The sequence below is a fragment of the Canis lupus genome, chromosome 16 (genome assembly GCF_048164855.1).
Source record: "Canis lupus baileyi chromosome 16, mCanLup2.hap1, whole genome shotgun sequence".
In the NCBI taxonomy this organism is placed as follows: Eukaryota; Metazoa; Chordata; class Mammalia; order Carnivora; family Canidae; genus Canis; species Canis lupus.
In genome coordinates, this window is record NC_132853.1 from 41,132,546 (window position 1) to 41,153,286 (window position 20,741).

Consider the following 20,741-nt stretch of genomic DNA (forward strand, 5'->3'; position numbering starts at 1 on the left):
AAAATCTTTAAACAAACAAACAAAAAAAAAGAGTTCTTTCTACTCTGCCTCAAGGCCCAAATTCAAATACTATTCCACCCAGGTTTGAATACATGGCTTGACTTCCCAGCAATATGACTTCGAGCAAGTTTCTACACTCCACTGCCTCAGAAGTTTAGAATCTCGTCCATAAAATGGCAAAAACAGAACTGACTTTGTGGGGTTGTTTGGAAGATTGAGTTAACTCGTGAAGCAGAACCAGTATTGGATCAGCTCTCAAACAAAATGGCTGGCTACTCGTACAGCTTTGCAAACGTGGAGAGGCCTTAGCCAGCCTGGTTACATTTCTCAATCTTAATTAGTTCTTATGCACCCGGCATCTTTCTGGGCTCCGGGGAAATAACAGTAGACAAAATTCTACCTGCGGGTTCCTACTGGGATTAATAGGCTGGGAATGAGTGGTTGATTGGGGCCTACATCCTGTTTGCAGTTATTTGTGGGTGGCTTCCCCTCCGGCCTCCAGGGGGTGAAGTCAACTTTCAAGACCAGAAAGGCTCCTCCCAGAGGTGGGGCAGGCGGCTGGGGGCGTGTCAAACCAGCAGAAGGGATTTTGCAGAAATGAAAGTGGAAGCAAAGCCTGCAGGCAGAGCCATCAGAAGTGCATGTCAGGCCCAGCTTGGAGGAGACTAAGACACCTCAGAAGGTAGAAGCAAGCGTTTCGTTACAGAGAACGCTGCCACTTTGCGCCCAGCTCTGAAGCCTCAGCCCTTGCCAACCAGACCCCAGGCTCATGTCAGTCTATGATGCGGTAAGTGAGGAGAGTGTTGGGGGGCGGTGGGAGAAGCAGAGGAGCATTCCTCTTGGCTGAGAATGTGCAGGTAGGTATCTCAGGGCCTGGTGGCCGAGTGTCTCTGCCCATCTCTCAGACCTGCTAGAGGTTGGGGGAGAAACACCGCTGCCATTACCTCTCCCCTAACCCATTGCCTCAGAGGCAGTTCTATATCCTGCACCTCAGGAGCTCCAGAAGTCCTCATGTGAATGTGCATTTTTTCTGAGCCAATCCACAGTTCTCTTTCGATACTCAAAGGGCTTTGTGACCCAAAAAGTTTAAGATTCATTCACACCCTGATCTCCTGAGATCTTGCCCAACAAACTTCCCCTCCTTATATTTCATCCTAGAGTTGAAATGGATAGTTCCACACCTTACAGTTCATTTCAGTTGAACCCTGGGCCCTCTTCCCGGTCACTGGAAGACGTGTTACTCCTCAAAGAGCTCACCTTCCCCCTGCGAGCTGTGGTCCTCTCTTTCCTGACCTGTGAATGCCCTGACTCCTGCTAGACTATGACTGGTCCCCTGTGTAGCCTGTTCACCTTTGATCCCTAGACATGCTAGCCCTGTGCCTGGCAGGCAGTCAGCACTCAATAAACAGCTGTGGGATGAATGAATTTCCTCCTCTCTCCAGCTTCTTCAGTCTTTCCCTCCCTGCTACTACCCCGTCTGTTATAAGTACACAGATGTCTCGCTTGGGAAATTTTCATTTGCACCCCAAGTGTATTAAGATCACAGGCTCAGAGCCCCTGGCTGGCTCAGTTGGTGGAGTCGGTGACTCCTGATCACAGAGTTGTGAGTTCAAACCCCACGTTGGGTGTAGAGATCACTTTTTAAAAAAAGAAAAATGGGGCAGCCTGGGTGGCTCAGCGGTTTAGCGCCGCCTTCAGCCCAGGGCGTGACCCTGGGGTCCCGGGATTGAGTCCCACGTAGGGCTTCTGCATGGAGCCTGCTCCTCCCTCTGCCTGTGTCTCTGCCTCTCTCTCTCTCTCTCTCTCTCATGAATAAATAAATAAAATCTTTAAAAATAAATTTAAAAAAAAAATAGAAAGAAAAAAGAAAAATTAGGGCATCTGGGTGGCTCAGTGGCTCAGTGGTTGAGCATCTCCCTTCGGCTCAGGTCATGATCCCAGGGTCCTAGAATCGAGTCCCACATCAGGCTCCCCATGGGAGCCTGCTTCTCCCTCTGCCTATGTCTCTGCCTCTCTCTGTATGTCTCTCATGAATAAATAAATAAAATCTTAAAAAAAACTAAAGCAGGGCAGCCCCGGTGCCACAGCGGTTTAGCGCCACCTGCAACCCAGGGCGTGATCTGGGGACCCTGGATCGAGTCCCAGGTCAGGCTCCCTGCATGGAGCCTGCTTCTCCCTCTGCCTGTGTCTCTGCCTCTCTCTCTCTCTCTCTCTCTCTCTGCATCTCTATGAATAAATAAATAAATAAAATCTTAAAAAAAAAAAACTAAAGCAGATAATCCATAAATTAATACACTAAAAACTTAGCACACTGCTTGGCAACTACTAAGCATACAATATGTGTTTGTTATTTATTTTTTAAGATTTTATTTATTTGAGAAAGAGCATAAGAGATAGAACATGAGTGGGTAAGAGGCAGAGGGAGAAGCAGCTCCCCACTGAGCAGAGAGCCTGTTGTGGGGCTCCATGTGGGGCTCCAGCCCGGGACTCTAGGATCATGACCTGAGCCAAAAGCAGGCCCTGAACCACCTGAACCATCCAGGTGCCCCAATATGTGTTTGTTATTATTGTTATTGCCAACCTTTCAGAATCCCAGTTCCCCAAGATTATCTTGATTCACCTCCATCTTCTACTTCTGCCAAAACTACTCCCTTGAAGAGCCTTTACATATTGGAAGGTAGATTCAGGAAACGCTTATCTTTTAATCACACTAAATTTATTATTGAGAGACAACCTCTGTTTATAACATTTTGCTATTTTCCCAGTTTTTTTATGCCTTTTTTTTTTAACTTTTTTTTTTTTAACTAATCCTTACACCCAATATGGGGCTCAAACTTATGACCCAGAGATCAAGAGTCACATGCTCTTGCAAGACTGAGCCAGCCAGTCGCCCCCTATGCATTTTTATGTGTTAATAAATATCCTTATCAAATAAAACTTTTTCCAAAACATTTTTTTAGGATCTTATTTATTTATTTGAGAGAGTGCACAAGCAGGAGGAGCTGCAGGGATAGAGAGAAGCAGACTCCCTGCCAAGCAGAGAGCCCAATGCAGGGCTTGATCCCAGGACTCTGGGATCACGACCTAAGCCAAAGGCAGACGCTTAACTGACTGAACCACCCAGGCACCCGGAAATAAAACTTTTTAAGTCAACAGAATAGGATCATACTTTCTATACAGTTTGTATATCTTGCTTTGGGGGCTTATTGTGAGCATTTTTTCATATCATTAAATGTTCTTCTATATCTTTTAATTGCTACATGATATTTATTTAGCTATTCCTCTATTGTTAATCATGTAGATTTCTATTCGTTTGTTTTGTTGTTTTGTTTTTAATGTAAGCTCTACACCCAATGTGGGGCTCGAACTCAGACCCTGAGATCAAGAGTCATATGCTCTACTGGCTAAGCCACCCAGACACCCCTCTTTTTGTCTGTTTTATTTTTTTATTTTTAAGATTCTGTTTATTTACTTATTCATGAGAGACACAGAGAGAAAGAGAGGCAGAGACACAGGCAGAGAGAGAAGCAGCCTCCATGTAGGAAGCCCGATGTGGGACTCGATCTCGGGACTCTAGGATCACACCCTGGGCCTAAAGCAGGCTCTAAGCCGCTGAGCCACACAGGCGTCCCTTTTTGTCTGTTTTAAATAAAGCCACAATAATAATCTTTTGTATGTGAACTTTGTAAGGCTATTTCTTTATAAGTAGCACTGTTTTTTGTTTCTCAGTCTCGGGATTCATTCTCATTCCTCATCTTAGTTGGCCTGTTAGCAGCATTCGGCACAGCTGCTCCTCCTCCTTGAAACCCTTCTTCACACTCCTGTTCTCCCTCCAGGTTCACCTCCCCACCCCCCATGCTTCTCCCTGGCTGGTACTTCTTCTCCTGACCCTTTGTGTTAAATGCTCCAGAAATCAGCCCTTGGACCTCTCTATGTCTGTACCCCTGTCACTGTTGCTTTCATGTAGTTGTGTGACTTTTTTCATGATCTTCCTTAGTTTTGTGACTTTATCTTCCCTCCATGAATAACTCCCAAATGTATACTTCCGGCCTGGACCCCTTCCCTGAATACTGGATCCCTAGAAGAAACTGCTACCCTATGTCTCTGCTGGAATATCACATAGGCACTTTATACCTAATATGTTCAAAATAAACTCCTAATTTTCTGCCCTAAGTCTTTTCCACCCACAGTCCTCCCCATCTCAGAAAATGGCTCATATTCCCTCCATTTGCTCAGGCCAAAAAGCTTAGAGTCATCTCAGACTCCTCTCTTTCTTCCACACTCTACTTCTGATCCATCAGCAACTTCAATCAATCTAGACTCCACAGCTCCTCACCACTTCCATCCACCTGGTCCAAGCCAGCAACATGGCTTCCCTGGACACTGTAATGGCCTCCTTGGTGGTCTCCCTGCTTGTGTCCTTTCTCCACAGCAGTCTAGCCACACTATAGCTAAGTAATCCTGTTAAACTTTAAGCCTGTCTACGGCTTCCCCCATCACAACATGTCATAGGCTCTACGTGGTCCAACCCCATTTCCTCTGTGACTTCATCTCTGGCCACTATCCTCTCAGTTCCTCTGCTCCACCACCTTGGCTTCCTTGCTATTCCTCAAATACGCCTGACAAACTCCCTTCTCAGGGCCTATGTACTTGCTGTTCCTCTGTATAGAACTTCCCCGTGTACACATGGCTCCTTCCTGCATCTCCTTCATTTAAATGATCAAGTATCATCTCAGCTAGGCCTGCTCTGATCACCCCATTTAAAATGTACTCCAATGTTCTCTCTCTGCCCCTGCTTTGTTTTTCTCCACAATATTACCACTAGTATACGGTAGATTTTATTTATTCTCTTTATTGTCTGATTCATCCTCTAGAACATAAACCCCACAAGGAAGTTCTGTTTTGTTCACGATTGTGTCTCCAGAGCCTAGAACAGTACCCGGCACTTGGTAGATGCTCAGTAGCTAATTCTTTTTTTTTTTTTTTTTAATTTTTTTTATTATTTATTTATGATAGTCACAGAGAGAGAGAGGGGGGGGGCGGGGCAGACAGAGAAGCAGACTCCATGCACTGGGAGCCCGACGTGGGATTCAATCCCGGGTCTCCAGGATTGCACCCTGGGCCAAAGGCAGGCACCAAACTGCTGCGCCACCCAGGGATCCCTCAGTAGCTAATTCTTGAATGAGTATGAGCAAGTAGACATCTTACAGCCTCCTTTCCTTGAAGCTCTGCTTCCTCCCTCTTCCCCCTCTGTGTCTCTGACAGTCCCCAGTCCTGGCCCCAGCCCTCTTTATCTCTGACCAGCCCCCCCTTTTTTTTTCCTCTTCCATTCCTTTGTCTCCTCTGCCTCCTGACTAGGTATCCTCAAAGATTAGATTTTTAAGGCTCTGTCCTTCAAACAGTTCTTCCTTCCCTTGGCTTCTTCCATCACCACATGCTGTTCCAAACCAGAGTCCTTTCTACTAAGTCCTGTCCCTGACCCTGTGTGTCTTCAACGGCCTTGGGTTCGGCTTATTTTGGCCCATTAATTAACCCTGACAGACCTCAGGTTCTCCATCTATAACATGAGGATTAATAGGGGTGCCTAGGTGGCTCAGTCAGTTAAGCATCTGACTCTTGACTTTGGCTAAGGTCATGATCTCAGGGTTGTGGGATTCAGCCCCACGTTGGACTCCCTGATTAGCTAAGAGTCTGCTTGAGATTCTCTCTCTCCCTCTCCCTCTGCCCCACCTCCCTGGCTCACACATTCACTCTCTCTCTTTCTCTCTCAAATAATAACTCTTTTAAAAAAATAATAAAAGGAGGATTAATAAAATAGAAAACACTCGGGGATCCCTGGGTAGCTCAGCGGTTTAGTGCCTGCCTTGGGGCCAGGGCGTGATCCTGGAGTCCTGGGATCAAGTCCCACATCGGGCTCCCTGAATGGAGCCTGCTTCTCCCCGCCTATGTCTCTGCCTCTCTCTGTGTCTCTCATGAATAAATAAATAAAATCATAAAATAAAATAAAAATAAAATAAAATAAAATAGAAAACACTCAACATAGCACGCATTATGTGTCAGGCACCTTTGTTTCCAACAAAATTATATATAGGTGGAAATTGCTATTATGCCCATTTTACAGATGAGGAAACCAAGGCACAGAGAGCTAAATAACTTGCTCATTGTCTTGCAGTCCTAGCTAGGAGGTGCTGGATGTGAGCCCTAAAGTTTATGCTTTTTTTTTTTTTTTAAGATTTTGTTTATTGGGATCCCTGGGTGGCGCGGCGGTTTGGCGCCTGCCTTTGGCCCAGGGCGCGATCCTGGAGACCCGGGATCGAATCCCACGTCAGGTTCCCGGTGCATGGAGCCTGCTTCTCCCTCTGCCTGTGTCTCTGCCTCTCTCTCTGTGTGACTATCATAAATAAATTAAAAAAAAAATTTAAGATTTTGTTTATTCATGAGAGACACAGAAAGAGAGGCAGAAACATAAGCAGAGGGAGAAGCAGGATCCCCATGGGGAGCTTGATGCAGGACTCCATCCCAGGACCCCAGAATCACAATCTGAGCCAAAGGCAGATGCTCAACCACTGAGCCACCCAGGTGTCCAAATTCATGCTTTTAAACTGCCACCCAATACCCCTATGATGAGCATAGATAGCGTGAGATTTTTATCTTTATGGGGTAGTTAGGTTGTAAATTGGCAAGTAAGGCAGGAGCATAAAGGTAGTCAAAATTAACCTTAAATCATTTTTTTTAACCTTAAATCATTAACTCACCCCCAAAATATCCAGAATTTATAGTCTTTCAATGAGCTCTGTGTAGAATGGATTGCAGTTTTTTTCAATGGACCACCAGTTGCACATTGGCTTGCATTTAGGAGATAATGTTATCCTGTCATATAAATAATAGCATATATAGTTGAATTCATGTAAGTGACTATGATTGGTCTGTGTTGTCTTTCAGAGGGTCCTAGAAGAGAGAAGTTTGAGTTTGGTGTTGAAGATAGGAGGCCATTTTGTGATACTTAAATTGAGTTGGCATTCAACTATGCCCCGCATCTAGCAGGCCCCCAGTAACCATCGGCTCTCTTCTTTGCCTGTTGGGTCACTGGCTGGCTGGCTTGCTTGCTTGCTTTAAGATTTTATGTATTTATTTGAGAGAGAGAGAGAGAACCAGAAAGATCACAGAGGGAGAGGGAGAAGCAGACTTGCCACTGAGCAGAGAGCCCGATACGGGGCTCGATCCCAGTATCTTGAGATCATGACCTGAGCCAAAGGCACACACTTAACTGATCCAGGTGCCTGGGTCACTGGCTTTCTACCAAACTCTTGACACCTAGGTCTGCAACCTCGACATCATCGTTTCAGTTTGTCCCCTCTGTCTCCTTAATATACACACCCGGAGTCCTGGAGCTTTCCTCATGAAATATGCTCACCCGCACATGCCCATTGCCAGACGCCCAGCCCAGCTCCTGCCACATCCATGGGAATTAGAAACTCAGTGTCACTTCCCAGTTCCTGATGCTGGAGTTCATCCTGCCATAGCTGCCAAATTGCTCCCTTAAACACTGTGTCTACTACCTCACACACCCCCAAAATCTTCACTAGTTCTATTTCCTACTGATATCAAATCTGAACTCTCCTACTTGAATGGTTCTTTGAAAAACTCTATATTTATTGGGGTACCGGGGTGGCTCAATCGATTGAGCAACCAACTCTTGGTTTTGGCTCAGGTCATGATCTCAGGGTCATGAGATTGAGCCCCACGTTGGGCTCCATGCTCAGTGGGGAGTCTACGTGAGAGTCTTTCCTCCCCCTTTACCCTTCCCCCCTGCTTATGCTTTCTCTCTCAAATAAATACATAAAATATATTTTTTAAATATTTTATTTATTTGACAGAAAGCAATAGAGCATAAGCAGGCAGAGTGGCAGGCAGAGGGAGAAGCAGCAGGCTCCCCGCTGGACAGAGAGCTCCACATGGGGCTCCATCTCAGAATCCTGGGATCATGACCTGAGCCAAAGGCAGGCACCCCTAAAATAAAATCTTTTTTAAAAATGGGAAGAGGCAGCTCTGGTGGCTCAGCAGTTTAGCGCCGCCTTCAGCCCAGGGCATGACCCTGGAGACCCAGGATCGAGTCCCACGTCAGGCTCCGTGCATGGAGCCTGCTTCTCCCTCTACCCGTGTCTCTGGCTCTCTCTCAGTCTCTCTCTCTCTCTCTTTCTCTGTGTCTCTCATGAATAAATAAATAAAATCTTAAAAAAAAAAAAAAAGGGAAGATACAGGATCCTGAAACCACATTCCCACATGAGAAAATCTTGGCTGGAGCTGAGAAGAGGATGCCACTTAGGTGGGGACATGCTCTCTCCAGTTTGAGTTCCTAGCACTCCCTGTTATCCACACTGGCTTCCTGGACTCATTGATGTCATCTGTCCAGCCCCTAAAGTTCCCTTATTTATAGAAATATAAAGAACTGGGTGCCTTTCTCACTACCCATCAACCAGTGTTATTTGGTCAAGCCCTGGGTTCCTCTGTTTAAAATAAAGCAAACTCACACTGAACATCTCCAGTGCCCTCTGAAATATGCTCCCATCCTATCATTCATTCACCACATTCATTCATTCATTCAACACACATTTTTGAATGCCTGTTTTGTGCCAGGGACTCTGCCGAACACTGGGGACACAGAGATGGCTAGGATAGAGTCCCGCCTTCCCGAGTGAGCTCACACTTCTCTGAGCTGACCTTATTAATCAGGCCTCCCAACCACACAGTGAACTCGCCAGCTCACGTCTACTCCATCCCACAAACAAAGGTGCATTCATTCGTGTCCCTGGTGTCATTCCCTTGCCCATGTTGTCACTCTCTGTCTCTGGACTTGCTCCAAATCACACGCAGCCTGAAAGGCTGCTTAGTACAGTGGAAAGACCACTAGTCAAGGGACAAGCTGGGAGATGTGGGGGATGTCGCTCCCCCACTCTGGGCTATATTTCTTCACTGGAAAGCACAGATTGGAGTCAGACTGCATAGGGCCGAATGACTTTGGGCAAGTCACTTATCCTCTCTGAGCTTTGGTTTCCTCGTCTGTAAAATAAGGCTAAGGGAATTTATCTCATAGGGTTGTTTCCAGAATTGAGCGATATAATGCACATAGAAAGCTTGGCATATGGCCTGACATACAGTAAATGCTTCATAAATGTTAGCTAATAGTATGATGTGTTGCCATTCTAAGCCTGCATCCCCTTTGGAGGCCTCCCTAGTTATGTTAAGGCCTATGGGACAGTCCCTCCTCCATACTCCTAACATGCTTCACAGTGGGTCCTGTGGGTATGGTGTCTTGGGTACTGTTTCGTACAGACCCGATGGCTGGCCTCTTGTCCCCCACTACCCTGTGTCAGTGCTTGGCACCCTGCAGCAGGAACTCAGTTAGTGTTTGTTAAAGGCATAGTCTTCTGTAATGAACCAACTGTGGCTGCTGCCAAGGCTCCTCCTGCACCCCCCAGACAGTGGCTGAGATGAGGCCAGGTAAGTCCTGAGGAAAGTGGGCCAGGCCCAGCCCAGGGCTGGACTCTCCTTGAGCTGAGCACCAGCTCTGCTGTGGGAAAAGGCCTTCCACTGGGCTCCTTCTCCAGGAAGGCAGGTGGATGTCTGGTCATCTCCCCCTACTAGGCCCTCTGTGCGCTTCAGGAGGAGCAGACCAGACTGATGAGGAGGCTGCAGGAACTGCAGCAGCAGAGGAGAGAGCTCAGGGACATCCCCCCTGACCAGGTAAGCTGGGAGAGAGGGTGGCCTGGTAGAAAGAACTAGAAGTTACTCTCTCTCCTGGCTCCGCCACTTCTTTGCCTTGTGTGACCTCCAGTGTGTTACTTGAGCTCTTGGGACATGTGTTCTCATCTGTAAAGTGGAACTACCAGACTTGCTGGTGTGAGAACAAACTAAGATCTTGGGAGTAAAGTGCCAGTACAGGCTTGGCCTATGTTCATCCACTCATTTATCCAGCTCTTCTTTCAGTAAATGTACTTGTTCCTGGCATTGAGCACAAGGAACACTTTCCTCCTGGGGGGTGGGGGTCAGGCCTCTCCCGCCCCTGAAGGCTGCATCAGCCTCCCTGCCCTGGCCTCCAGGTCCCATTCTCAGTACCTGCACTCCCCCTGGTGTTCCGAGGACACACTCAGCAGGGCAAAGAGGTGCCCACGTGTTTGGTTTCCAAACTGCGGATCTGCTACCCTCTGCCAGGAGGTTCTGCTCTGGTCAACTTTGATGACCCCAAGGGTGAGCTCTCATGAGAAGCCCTGGGAGGGAGGCTGGGAGGCATCCCAGCACTGACCTTGCTGCTTCCTCATGCCAGTGGCTGAGAGGGTGGTACAGCAGAAGGAACATAAAATCGACATAGAGGAATGCCGGTTGCGGGTGCAAGTGGAAGCCTTGGAGCTGCCCATGGTGACCACCATCCAGGTGAGAGAACAGCAGGGTCCTGGGATGTGCAGGGAGTGCCATGGCACTTGGGCACTGGGAAGTGGGGCTGGACCTCTCCTTCATGTCTGCCCCAGGTGTCCACTCAGATAAGCAGGTGGAGCGTGCTGGTCAGTGGGTTTCCTGCAGGGCTCAGACTGAGTGAGGAGGAGCTGCTGGACAAGCTGGAGATCTTCTTTGGCAAGATCAGGAATGGAGGTGGTGAGGTGGAGACCCGGGAACTACTACTGCAAGGGGGTGTTGTTCTGGGTTTCACTAAGGACACAGGTAAGGGCCCTGCCCACAAGTTTCAGGCTGATGCATTAGACTGAGGGACAGCAGAGCCCTTGATGCCAGACGTCCATCCCTCTCTCTCCCCACAGTGGCGCAGCACCTGTGCCAGGTTGGCCAGTTCACAGTGCCACTGGGCAGGCAAAGTTTCCCTTTGAGAGTCTCTCCCTACCTAAGTGGGGAGATTCAGAAGGCAGAGGTAAGTGGGAAGGTAGAGAATCAGAGGCTGGGCAAGGAACCTGTCTGCCAGCCAGAAACTTGCCCAAAATGGGATCAGAGTCCCCAGACTCCACTGCCCTCCCCATTGCCAGCCTCTCCAGCCTCCTGGTCCCTCCCATACCCCCACGGTACCGCCTGTCCCTAGTCCCTGACTCTGGAGAGCCTTTTGCCCAGCTCCTGGCTCCTTTTCCAGATCATGTTCCGGCCGGTGCCCCAATCAGTGCTAGTGCTCAACATTCCTGATGTCCTGGATGGCCCAGAGCTGCAGGACATCCTGGAGATCCACTTCCAGAAGCCCTCTCGTGGAGGTGGAGAGGTGGAGTCCCTGAGAGTTGTGCCCCCGGGACAGCGGGGCCTGGCAGTCTTTACTGCCACATCGGGCTAAGAGCCTACCCTTCTCATTGCCCCCACCCTTCAGCCAAGCCTCTCTAACCAGGCTGGAGTCAGGTGCATTGGGTGCAAGAGATTGTGCTAGTCAACAGCGGCAGGGATTATGGGTTGTACAATGCTGCCCAAGAACAATAAAGGTGGCGTGACCTTCTTCTCATTGCATTTCCTGAAAGGAAACTTGACTTGAGCATGGAAGGAGGAACCCTAACCTTCCATTCTCAAGCACTGGCCTTCCATGAGCCCACCTTCCCCTCCCCCTCCACTCTCAAGAGGCAACAATCAGGACCCAGGGTTTGGCTTTTTATTGACACAAACACAAAGGCAGCTTCGGTAAACCGGGGTGGGGAGGGTTGGGGGGGGTACACGAAAAGCAGAAATCGCACTTCACACGTTCAGGCCTCATTTAGACAATGAAGAGGCTGAGCTCCTCACCTCACCTCCCACTGGCAGTGCCTGGGCAATAACCCAAATTCCACGTCGGAGGGCCGAGGGGGTTATACCCCTCCAGCCAGGAAGTCCCTGCTTTGGTTCCAGCAGCCCAGGTCCTCAACACCCCCTCCTCCTGACCGCCCCCACCCCCACCCCGTTCCATCTCCCCACCCATGTAAACAAAGTTTGGGGCTGAGTTCGAAAAGGCGCCCCCTGCTCTGAGAAGGCCGCGAGCCTCCCTTGATGACACAGGAAATGTGCTTTGATTTTTTTTTTACTTTGGTCCCAGAACAAGAAACAGATGGCACAGCCTCTCAAAGCTCAGGCTGGTAAATGCCACACTTATCTGCAAGGCTGAGAAAGTTTCCCTGCCTTTTTCTTTTCAACCAGCCACAGAGAAATGACAGCCCCAGAGACAGGACACAGCAGAGACCCCAGGAGGCTAGGGCTGGCCCCTGCCCCCCCACCCACTGGCACGCACACAGATTTTTGGCAGTGTTGTGGGACTGGGAGGCAGCAAAACCCCAGCTCCAGCAGAACAAGGAAGGCACTGGGGAGTACGGGGGTAGAGAAGGAGATGTGAGACAGGGACCCCCGCCCCACATGCAAGCACAGGTTTTCCGTTGCTAAGGCACTGAGAACAACTCCAGAGAACTCAGTGAAGGGGGAGGTGGGGGGGGCTGTGTCCCTCCCACAGTTGTGACCTAGGGGAGCAGGTCTGATTCCCACCCCTGTTGTAAGAGGCAACGTTGGTGGAGAGTGGCAGAAAACCTGGAGGTGGAAGCAGCCCAGTTGTGCTTGAGGAGGTGGGGGACAAGAGGCCTCAGAGTTCAGAGGTGGGCCCTGGTTGGCCTGGGCTGAAGGGACACGAGGGCCAGACGGGGACATGCTAGATTCACACAGATTGGCCCCATATCCTGAGCTGACATTTCAATTCTTTGGGGGGTGGGAGGGGTCGGTGTGGGGTAGGGGTGGGAGGGGAGATGAGGCAGAGGTGGAAGCACACAGAACTGGACGGAAAGGGATTGGCTAACCTTGGCACAAAAGCAGCACAGCGGGCCCAGGGAAAGGGTGGGGGCAGGAAGCAGCCGGCCTCCCTCTGACCCTCCCTGTCCCCTTGGCAGGGCCCAGACATCCAAGTGGTCACTTCCCAACCTCTTCCGAGGGCAGGAAGGGGGAGGGGGCAGCCCTGCCTAAGGAGACAGAACAGGGCAGGGGAGAGGTCATCACGACGGAGACCTTTCGGGGGAGAGAGGGCAGTGTTATGAGAGAGGATGAAATGTAAGAGAGTCTGGTGATCAACATTAACGCGGCTCCCCAGTCTCTCTCTTCCCGGGCCATGAGGGTCTCTGCCAGCCCCCCGCCCTAGTTCTCCTTCTCCGGTCCAGGCACCAGGAGGACTTTGCCCACATTCTTCTTCTCCTGCATCTGCCTCATGGCATCTGCCACCTGGAGAGGAAAACAAGACCTGGCTCCCAGTGCCGTCCAGCCCCTCCAGAGAGCCAGCCTAAAAGAGTCCCCCTCCTCTTCTCAGGAATCCCACCCCTGGGACCCCAGCCTTCAGGGCTCCCACCTTGGCCCTCCCTGCAGTCATCACACTCACCTTCTCAAAGGGCCACACAGAGTCAATGTGGGGTTTGATGTGGCCCTGGTTGTACAGAGCCAGGAGGCGGGCCACTACACCACTGACTAGCTCTACCTCACCCTCCAGGTAGCCCAGGTGGAAGCCACACACAGCTCGGTTGGCCGGCAGCAGCTGCAGAGCAGTCACGCTGAACTGATTCCACCATGTGCGTGCCAGGGCCATCAAGTTCCGCTTGGGGCCGGTCAGCAGGTTGGCCATTCCTAAGGGATGGGGAGACACGGCCTGTAAATCCCAGTACCAGGCATGTCCCTGTCCAAATCCATGCTCACCTGCCCTCTGTGGGCCTCTTAACATATCTACGGCAGCAACACGGAGTGCCAGCTAATCCCCCCACCTGCTGGCTGCCAGGCCTAAATGGTCTCCAGCTGACTCAAAAATTGCCCTCATCTTTATTTATTTGTTGACTTTTTTGTGAAACAGTTTTTCAAATGACAATGCAGCTTGCCCAAGAAGCCCAGGACGGTAAGACATAGGCAGGCCAACTGATGATGGATTTTGCATCTGGAATACTCCCCAAACGGGAGAACAGAAAGAACACAGAATTCACTGTGACTTGTAGGAAAAGGAGTGAATGAGAATGACAATAGCTCCACCCCGGAGGCAGCAATCTGCAAGCAGCACCCAACCCGGCTCACCCTCACCCAGATGCTTGCTTGAGCACCTGAGTCCCTGGGCCTCTACATCATGCCCTTTAGACCCACCCTGCTCCCCCTCACAGCCTGCTAACTCACCATAGGTGACCACTTTGCCCATGGGTTTGAGGAGATTGTAGCCCTTGGCAGTATCTGACCCACCCAGGGGGTCCATGACGATGTCCACTCCTGTCACAGAGTAGAGGGGGTGCCCAGGAACAGCATTAGGATCCACAGATCTGGTGCGCCCCTCCCTGTTCTGGGCCACCCTGTCCCTGTCCAAACGCCCACCCCACCTTTGGGGGAGATCTTCTTGATCTCATCCACGTAGTCAGTCGTGTGATAGTCGATGGGGTGTGTGACCCCGTTCTCCTTCAGCACCTCGTGCTTGCTGGCTGAGGCTGTCCCGAACACCGTCACATTCTCCACTGTGCGGCACAGCTGCACGGCGGCCATACCCACACCCCCTGTGGCAAGATGGTTTCATGAGGGGGGATGTGGGGTCACCCCGCCACCGCCCCCTGTTCCTGCCTCTCAAGGACTCTGCTCATCACTTTCATTTTGCCTGGGCTCACGCAGAGGCTTTCTCTCCTCATAACAACATCCAATATCCATGATGGAGAACTGAGGGGAGGGTAGCTGGCAAAGGAGGGGGTGCTGGCTGAGGGCACGTTGCTATGGATAGCACGCCAGGCTGGACCTGGTGCCTGAGTGTTACCACGGCAACAATACTGCAGAGCCCTCTGGGAGCCAGAGGCCGAGGCAGCCTGGTGTTGCCATGACAACCGTCCAGACAGGCTGCAGGGAAGGGGCCCCGAAGGAAATGTGGGTGGGGTAAGGGGGGGGGATGAAGGGAGGAGGCCTGTCACCTGCAGCCATGTGTACCAAGACGCTGTGGCCAGGCCGTAGATTGCCGAAGTCAAAGAGGACCATGTAGGCTGTGATGTAATTGACCAGCAAGGCAGCGGCTTCCTCAAAGGTCATGGCCTCTGGCATCTGGAAGGTCTGGGCTGAGGGCACAGTCACCTCCTCCTGCCACATGCCTGACCGGATCAACACCATCACCCGGTCCCCTACCTTGAAGAATGAAAGAAGAGTATCAGTCGGTCCCTTGCCCGTTCACCCACTGGCAATTTATGACCTTCTACTACGTTCAAGGCCCTCTTCCTGGCAATGAAGTGGCAAAAGAAGCAGCCACAGTAGTCACAGTAATAGTAATAATAATACCACGGAAAATAATAACAACTTACCTTTACTGAGTGCTTACCAGAGGCCAGGCCCAACTCCAAGTGCTATAGTAAGTTTATTATATAAAAACACTCGATTAATCCTTCCCAGCTCTTTGAGGTAGATACTGTCTTTATCTCGACTATAGATTTATACTTCACTATTGTGTAAGATCCCTGAATGCAAGAAGCTTATGGTTAGGGCAGCATGGAGTACTGTTTAAGAGATCAAACTGTTTTGGTTTAAAAAAAAAAGTAAAAAAAAAAAAAAAATGGGCTCTGCTGTTTATTGACAGTGTGACCTTGGGCAAATAAAAACTATTTAATCTTTTTGAGCTCCAGTTTTCCTGTCTGTAAAATAGGGCAATTATAAGGATTAAGTGGCAAAAAAAAATCATTTGGTAATTTTTAGCTCAGTGTCTGGCACAGAGTAAGCAGTTCAAAGTATTAGGTAATAATAATGATAGGGGGCCATAAAGATCTCTGAGCAGCTTGGCTGGTGCAATAACCTCACAAGAAGCATTTGAGCCAGCACTGGGGGCTCAGAAAACACCTTCACCCAGAGACAAGGGGTTGGGGTGATGTACAAAGACAGCCACACAGCACTAAACCACCAGGAAGAGGTATCCCCTCTCCCTACTCTGGACCCACCCCAGCCACCTGCACAAGAGCCTCACTGCAGGAGGGAAAGGGAGCTAAGAAAACAGAATCTTTCCCTGCAGCTTAGCATCTGGGGTCAAGAGGAGGGCAGAGGAAAGGGGGTAATCTCTGAAGAAAGCAAGGCCTCTCCTCACTCTCTGAAGGCCATGCAGAGGGAAATGTGGGTGCTATTCTAGGACAATCCTGGTCTGTTTTGGTCCCTGCCAGGAATGATGGGAATTCTGTACATTAAGGAGACTTGGGATCGATCCATGGAGAGAGGGATGGGAGTCCCACACACACCTCTTTTGTTTTCTTTTTTTTTTTTTTAACATTTTATTTATTTATTCATGAGAGACACAGAGAGAGAGAGAGAGGCAGAGACACAGGCAGAGGGAGAAGCAGGCTCCATGCAGAAGTCTGACGTGGGACTCAATCCTGGGACTCCAGGATCATGCCCTGGGCCAAAGGCAGGCACTAAACCACTGAGCCATCCAGGGATCCCCAACACACACACCTTTTCATGTCCCCAAGTCCCCACACTCCATGCACAAGGAGGACTGAAGGCAGGCTGGCATCTGCCCTTGCCAGCACCGGCCTGAGATGAGGTCTGGGGAATGGAAGCATTCCACCCTAGGACTCAGGACTAGCAGACTCAGAAAGAGCTCAGGAGTGCCGGGAAGTGCAGTGGTTAGCCAGGGCTGTGACCAATCTGGCCCAGAACAAGGTTCATCTACCCAGGCTAAAGCCCACTCCTCTGCCCATCACAGGGCAGGGCCATGACCCCTCCTCCTTCCACATCTGGAGGGAAGGAGCGCTCTCCCCACAGAATCCAGCCTCTTACATCAGGTTCTTGCTCTGGACAGGATATCCTGTATTTACTAAGCGGAAAGTGTGGGGAGGGAGGTTAGGTGGGTGGCCTTCAAACATGAACTACAATTCCCCCTTCAACACACACACCAAATTCCTCATAGCACCTTCTGAAGAGTGGGATTACTTAGAAGTCAGTGGAAAGGGTGGAGCCAGAGCTGAATGGAGGCAGAAGCACTTTAAAAAGATGTTTGCATGCACAATAAATCCAAGAATTCCAGCTCTGGGATCTGGGACTAGCAAGAGGAAGGTTGCATCTGAGGGGCCTCTCTTGCAGGGAGCTGATTTAAAAAGAAATCCCCAAACAAATGACTGTGCAAAGGCTTCACTCTAAATCTCTCACAAAATTGCTCATTTGGAACTCTCCGCTGTCCGGGTTTGTGGCCAAGATTAATGATAAACGAAAGGAGAAACAGACCGGCAGAGCTGGGCCAACCTGCTCCCGGTGCCACACCCCCCCACCCCAATCCCCCAGTCCAAATGGGCACCGTCGGGGTTTCTGAGGCGAGGGTCCTCTGGGAGTAAGGAGGAGGCGCGTTCCCCACCCCCACCAACGCCCCCGCCCCCCAACGTTCCCAAGGGCAGCCTGGGGTCGCGGCCCCCAGGCTGAGTCACCGGAGGAGGAGATAGTGCAGTCACGGGATACAGAGAGCCTAAAACAAAGATCCAGAGACCCAATCTCGTCCCCGCCAACCCCAAGATCAGAGAGGCAGTGTCAGGCCGGTGGGAGAGCGGGTGGCAGGCTCCCTCTCCTCCATGATGGGCGTGCCTCCTCTCTTTGGCCCAGCTCTGGGAGGGGCCTCCTCACACCCCCACAGACCACGGGGCTGCATGTGACTGGGGCTCTGGCAGGGTCATGCGTCCCCGCCCAACCCGGACTACATAGGTCCCCAAGCTCCTCGGGGGAAAAAAGGCACTGATCCGTACTCAGGGTCACACACCACAATTACCCGGGAAATGTTTCGTGCCAGGGGTACAGGTGGGGTTTTAAGCTGGGAGTTGGCGGGGGGGGGGGGGGGGCGAGGAGGGGGGTAGTTGGTAAGGTCGTTGTGCGCATGCGCCCGAGTGCCTTATTGTGTTTCCCCCCCACCCCCCCAAACTACCACCACCGCCGCCGCTTCTGGGCGGCGGCCACAATTAAAAATGGTCGGGGAAGGGACGATAACTCCATCTCCACTACCTACTCTCCAATACAGACCCAGTTCCCCAGCGCCCTCGACACACAGGTTCCCTTCCAACGCCTTCCACGCCCGTCTATCCGGTGCCAGTTTTCCTCCGCCCTGCCACACCCCCGGCCCCCGCCCACTCGAGACCCACTGCATGGCCTGGGCAGCCTCTCCCCGCCCTGCCAGGGCCCGCTCACCTTGCGGTCGTTGACTCCCTCGCCCACCGCGATCACGACGCCGGCGCCCTCCATGCCCGGGGTGAGGGGCAAAGGCGGCAGCCGGTCGTACAGCCCTTGCCGGGCCATAAGGTCGGCGAAGTTGAGCCCGCAAGCCCGGACGCGCAGCGTCAGCTGCCCGGGGCCGGGGGCCGGGGGCCCGCCCGGCCGGCTCTGCAGCTTCACCTTGTCGTAGCCCCCGAAGCCGGTGAGCACCAGGCACCGCAGCGGCGGCGGCGACGCGGCGGCGGCCCCCTCGGAAGTCGCGGGTGGTTGGGTGTCGCCAGCGGCCTCGGCTTTCGGTGGCTGAGAATGGGCGTCTTCTCCGGCCCCTGCTTCGGCCGCGGCCACCACGGTGGCCGCCTCGGCTGCTTCTCTCTCCGCGGACATGTCTGGGACTCCCGACGTGCGCGCAGCTGGACGGAGGGTGCACAGCTGGGGAGGGCGGGGCGCGCGTCGCAGGCTGCGGCGGCTGCGGACTCCGAGCGGGAGGGGGGCGGGGCACCAGGCGGGGGCGGGGCCTCGCGCGCCGACTTAAAGGGCCAGGGCCATCGCGCGGGTGTAGCCGGAGCGCGGAACCAGGAGACCAGGAATGTCTGGAGAGACCCTGGCGAGGGCATTCTTAAGGTCGTCCAGACTGCGACTTAATTTCCGTATTTACTCATAATAAATCTATGCGAGTTAAGCAATATGTAAAGGACAATCTGAAGAACGATCCCGAAACCTGAGCTTCGGAAAGCCTGGGTGGCTCAGTAGTTGAGCGCCTGCCTTCGGCTCAGGCCATGATCCCGGAATCTGGAATCGAGTCCCGCATCGGGCTCCCTGCGAGGAGCCTGCTTCTCCCTCTATGTCTCTGCCTCTCTCTCTCAGTCTGTGCCTGTCATGAATAAATAAATCTTTAAAAAAACAAAATCTGAGCTTCTATCAGATTTGGGGAGCCAGAGCAGCCCGGGTGGCTCAGCGGTTTAGCGCCGCCTTCGGCCCAGGACGTGATCCTGAAGACCCGGAATCGAGTCCCACGTCGGGCTCCCTGCGAGGAGCCTGCTCCTCCCTCTGCCTGTGTCTCTGTCTCTCATGAATAAATAAAATCTTTAAAAAAAAAAAAGATTTGGGGAGCCAGCCACCTATGGACTAGAACCCAAACAACTAAGCTGTTCCTCAGGCTCTAACTGTACCCACATGTGACCCATTCGTGTGGTCTTGCATTGGCAACTTGGAGCAGGGAAGCCAACTCTAAAACTCTCCATCTGGGGCAGCCCGGGTGGCTCAGCAGTTTAAGGCCGCCTTCAGCCCGGGGTGTGATCCTGGAGACCCGGGATCGGGTCCCACATCAGGCTCCCTGCGGGGAGCCTGCTTCTCCCTTCTGCCTACGTCCCTGCCTCTGCCTTTCTCTGTATCTCTCATGAATAAATAAAATCCTTTTAAAAAAATAAAAGTCTGTTAAAGCTCTGTGCCTCGACTTTTCCTTCTGTAAAATGGTGATGATATTGCTTGCGCTAAAAGATAAAATCAAACCGAGTATAACCTATTTAAAGAAGCGCTTTTCAGGATCCCTGGGTGGCTCAGCGGTTGAGCGCCTGCCTTCGGACCGGGGCGTGATCCTGGAGACCCAGGATCAAGTCCCACGTCCGGCTCACTGCATGGAGCCTGCTTCTCCCTCTGCCTGTATCTCTGCCTCTCTCTCATGAATAAATAAATAAAATCCTTTAAAAAATTAAAAAAAGAAACAAAGAAGCGCTTTCAAGTGTAAAGCATTACATGCAAACACAAAACACTGGTGTGATTATCGCTAGGCTTCGGATCAAGTCTTAAATGACCTTAGAGCTTGTCTCTGGCTCCGGCAAGGCTGTCATCGTGGACAGTTCTATTATCCTCTTCCTCCCCATCTCTGTCTCCCCAAAGTATCCACCAGAGGACGCAGTTCACCCGAAACTTTCCACCCTGGTCTCGGCTGGAGAAAAACTCAGTCCACACTTCCCTGCTAGTCCAGGCCCGCGGTGAAGCCACCCCGGCCCCAGACTATGACGTTCGTTGCCATGGGGACGGAAAGCCATGATGTCACCATTGACCGGGTGGGTGTGTTGGAGTCAATACCTTCGTATCCCCAAGACTCCCTGCCGGGACGATGAGAGAGAAGGGAGTAAGATCGAACCAAAAAGACTCCCTCCTTCCCCTGCCATCTCGCGTCCCCTCCTGTTCAGGAAGCGGATGGCTGCCCCCGCGCGTGTCCGCACTAGCACACCGGCGTGCACGCGTGGGCACGCACAAGGCCCGAGCCTCGCGCGTTTGCTTTCACCCTACCCCTCAGAACTTCACCGGAACTCTGCCCCGCGCCCCTCTCCAAAGAAGTCAAAACACTCAAATCAACCTGGCTTGGCCCGCCCCAAACCCGCAGGGGCTCCCCAGACCCCCCGCCCCGCGCGCTGGAACCCTGCTCCGGGCCCTCGGCTTCCCCGGGCCCCGCCCCACTCCTCTGGGCCCCGCCCCCTAGGCTGCGCGGGCGGGAGGCGGGGCCGGGGGCGCGGCTGTCGGGCTGGGGGCGGGGCGGAGGGGGGCGGGGCGGAGGGGGGGCCGCGGCCCCGGGCGGGGGC

At 52.0% G+C, this 20,741-nt stretch overlaps 2 protein-coding genes across 2 annotated transcripts; one reads left to right on the top strand and one right to left on the bottom strand.

Annotated features, from left to right (window-relative positions):
* The first annotated feature begins 567 nt into the window (after nt 1-567).
* On the top strand, nt 568-11,479 carry IFI35 (interferon induced protein 35). The gene is made up of 7 exons (XM_072780739.1): nt 568-787; nt 9,646-9,744; nt 10,101-10,248; nt 10,325-10,431; nt 10,527-10,716; nt 10,812-10,918; nt 11,132-11,479. The coding sequence occupies exons 1-7, from the start codon at nt 770-772 to the stop codon at nt 11,321-11,323; spliced, it is 861 nt and encodes a 286-aa protein (XP_072636840.1). The 5' UTR covers nt 568-769; the 3' UTR covers nt 11,324-11,479.
* A 136-nt stretch (nt 11,480-11,615) lies between these two features.
* VAT1 (vesicle amine transport 1) lies at nt 11,616-18,625 on the bottom strand. The gene is made up of 6 exons (XM_072780737.1): nt 18,133-18,625; nt 14,904-15,111; nt 14,331-14,501; nt 14,134-14,223; nt 13,361-13,602; nt 11,616-13,206 (listed from the first exon to the last, which is right to left on the bottom strand). Exons 1-6 carry the CDS (start codon nt 18,538-18,540, stop codon nt 13,123-13,125), a joined length of 1,203 nt encoding a protein of 400 aa, XP_072636838.1. The 5' UTR covers nt 18,541-18,625; the 3' UTR covers nt 11,616-13,122.
* Between the last annotated feature and the right edge of the window lie 2,116 nt (nt 18,626-20,741).

Bases quoted from the DNA above. Each gene is read 5' to 3' on its own strand.
- IFI35 (XM_072780739.1), top strand. The intron at 9,745-10,100 runs GTAAGCTGGGAG...CCTGGCCTCCAG, and splicing joins GGGACATCCCCCCTGACCAG to GTCCCATTCTCAGTACCTGC. The intron at 10,919-11,131 runs GTAAGTGGGAAG...CTCCTTTTCCAG, and splicing joins GGGAGATTCAGAAGGCAGAG to ATCATGTTCCGGCCGGTGCC.
- VAT1 (XM_072780737.1), bottom strand. From the start codon at position 18,540: ATGTCCGCGGAGAGAGAAGCAGCCGAGGCGGCCACCGTGGTGGCCGCG. The intron at 14,502-14,903 runs GTGACAGGCCTC...ATCTTGCCACAG, and splicing joins CTTGGTACACATGGCTGCAG to GGGGTGTGGGTATGGCCGCC. The intron at 13,207-13,360 runs GTGAGTGTGATG...TTTCCTCTCCAG, and splicing joins CTGTGTGGCCCTTTGAGAAG to GTGGCAGATGCCATGAGGCA.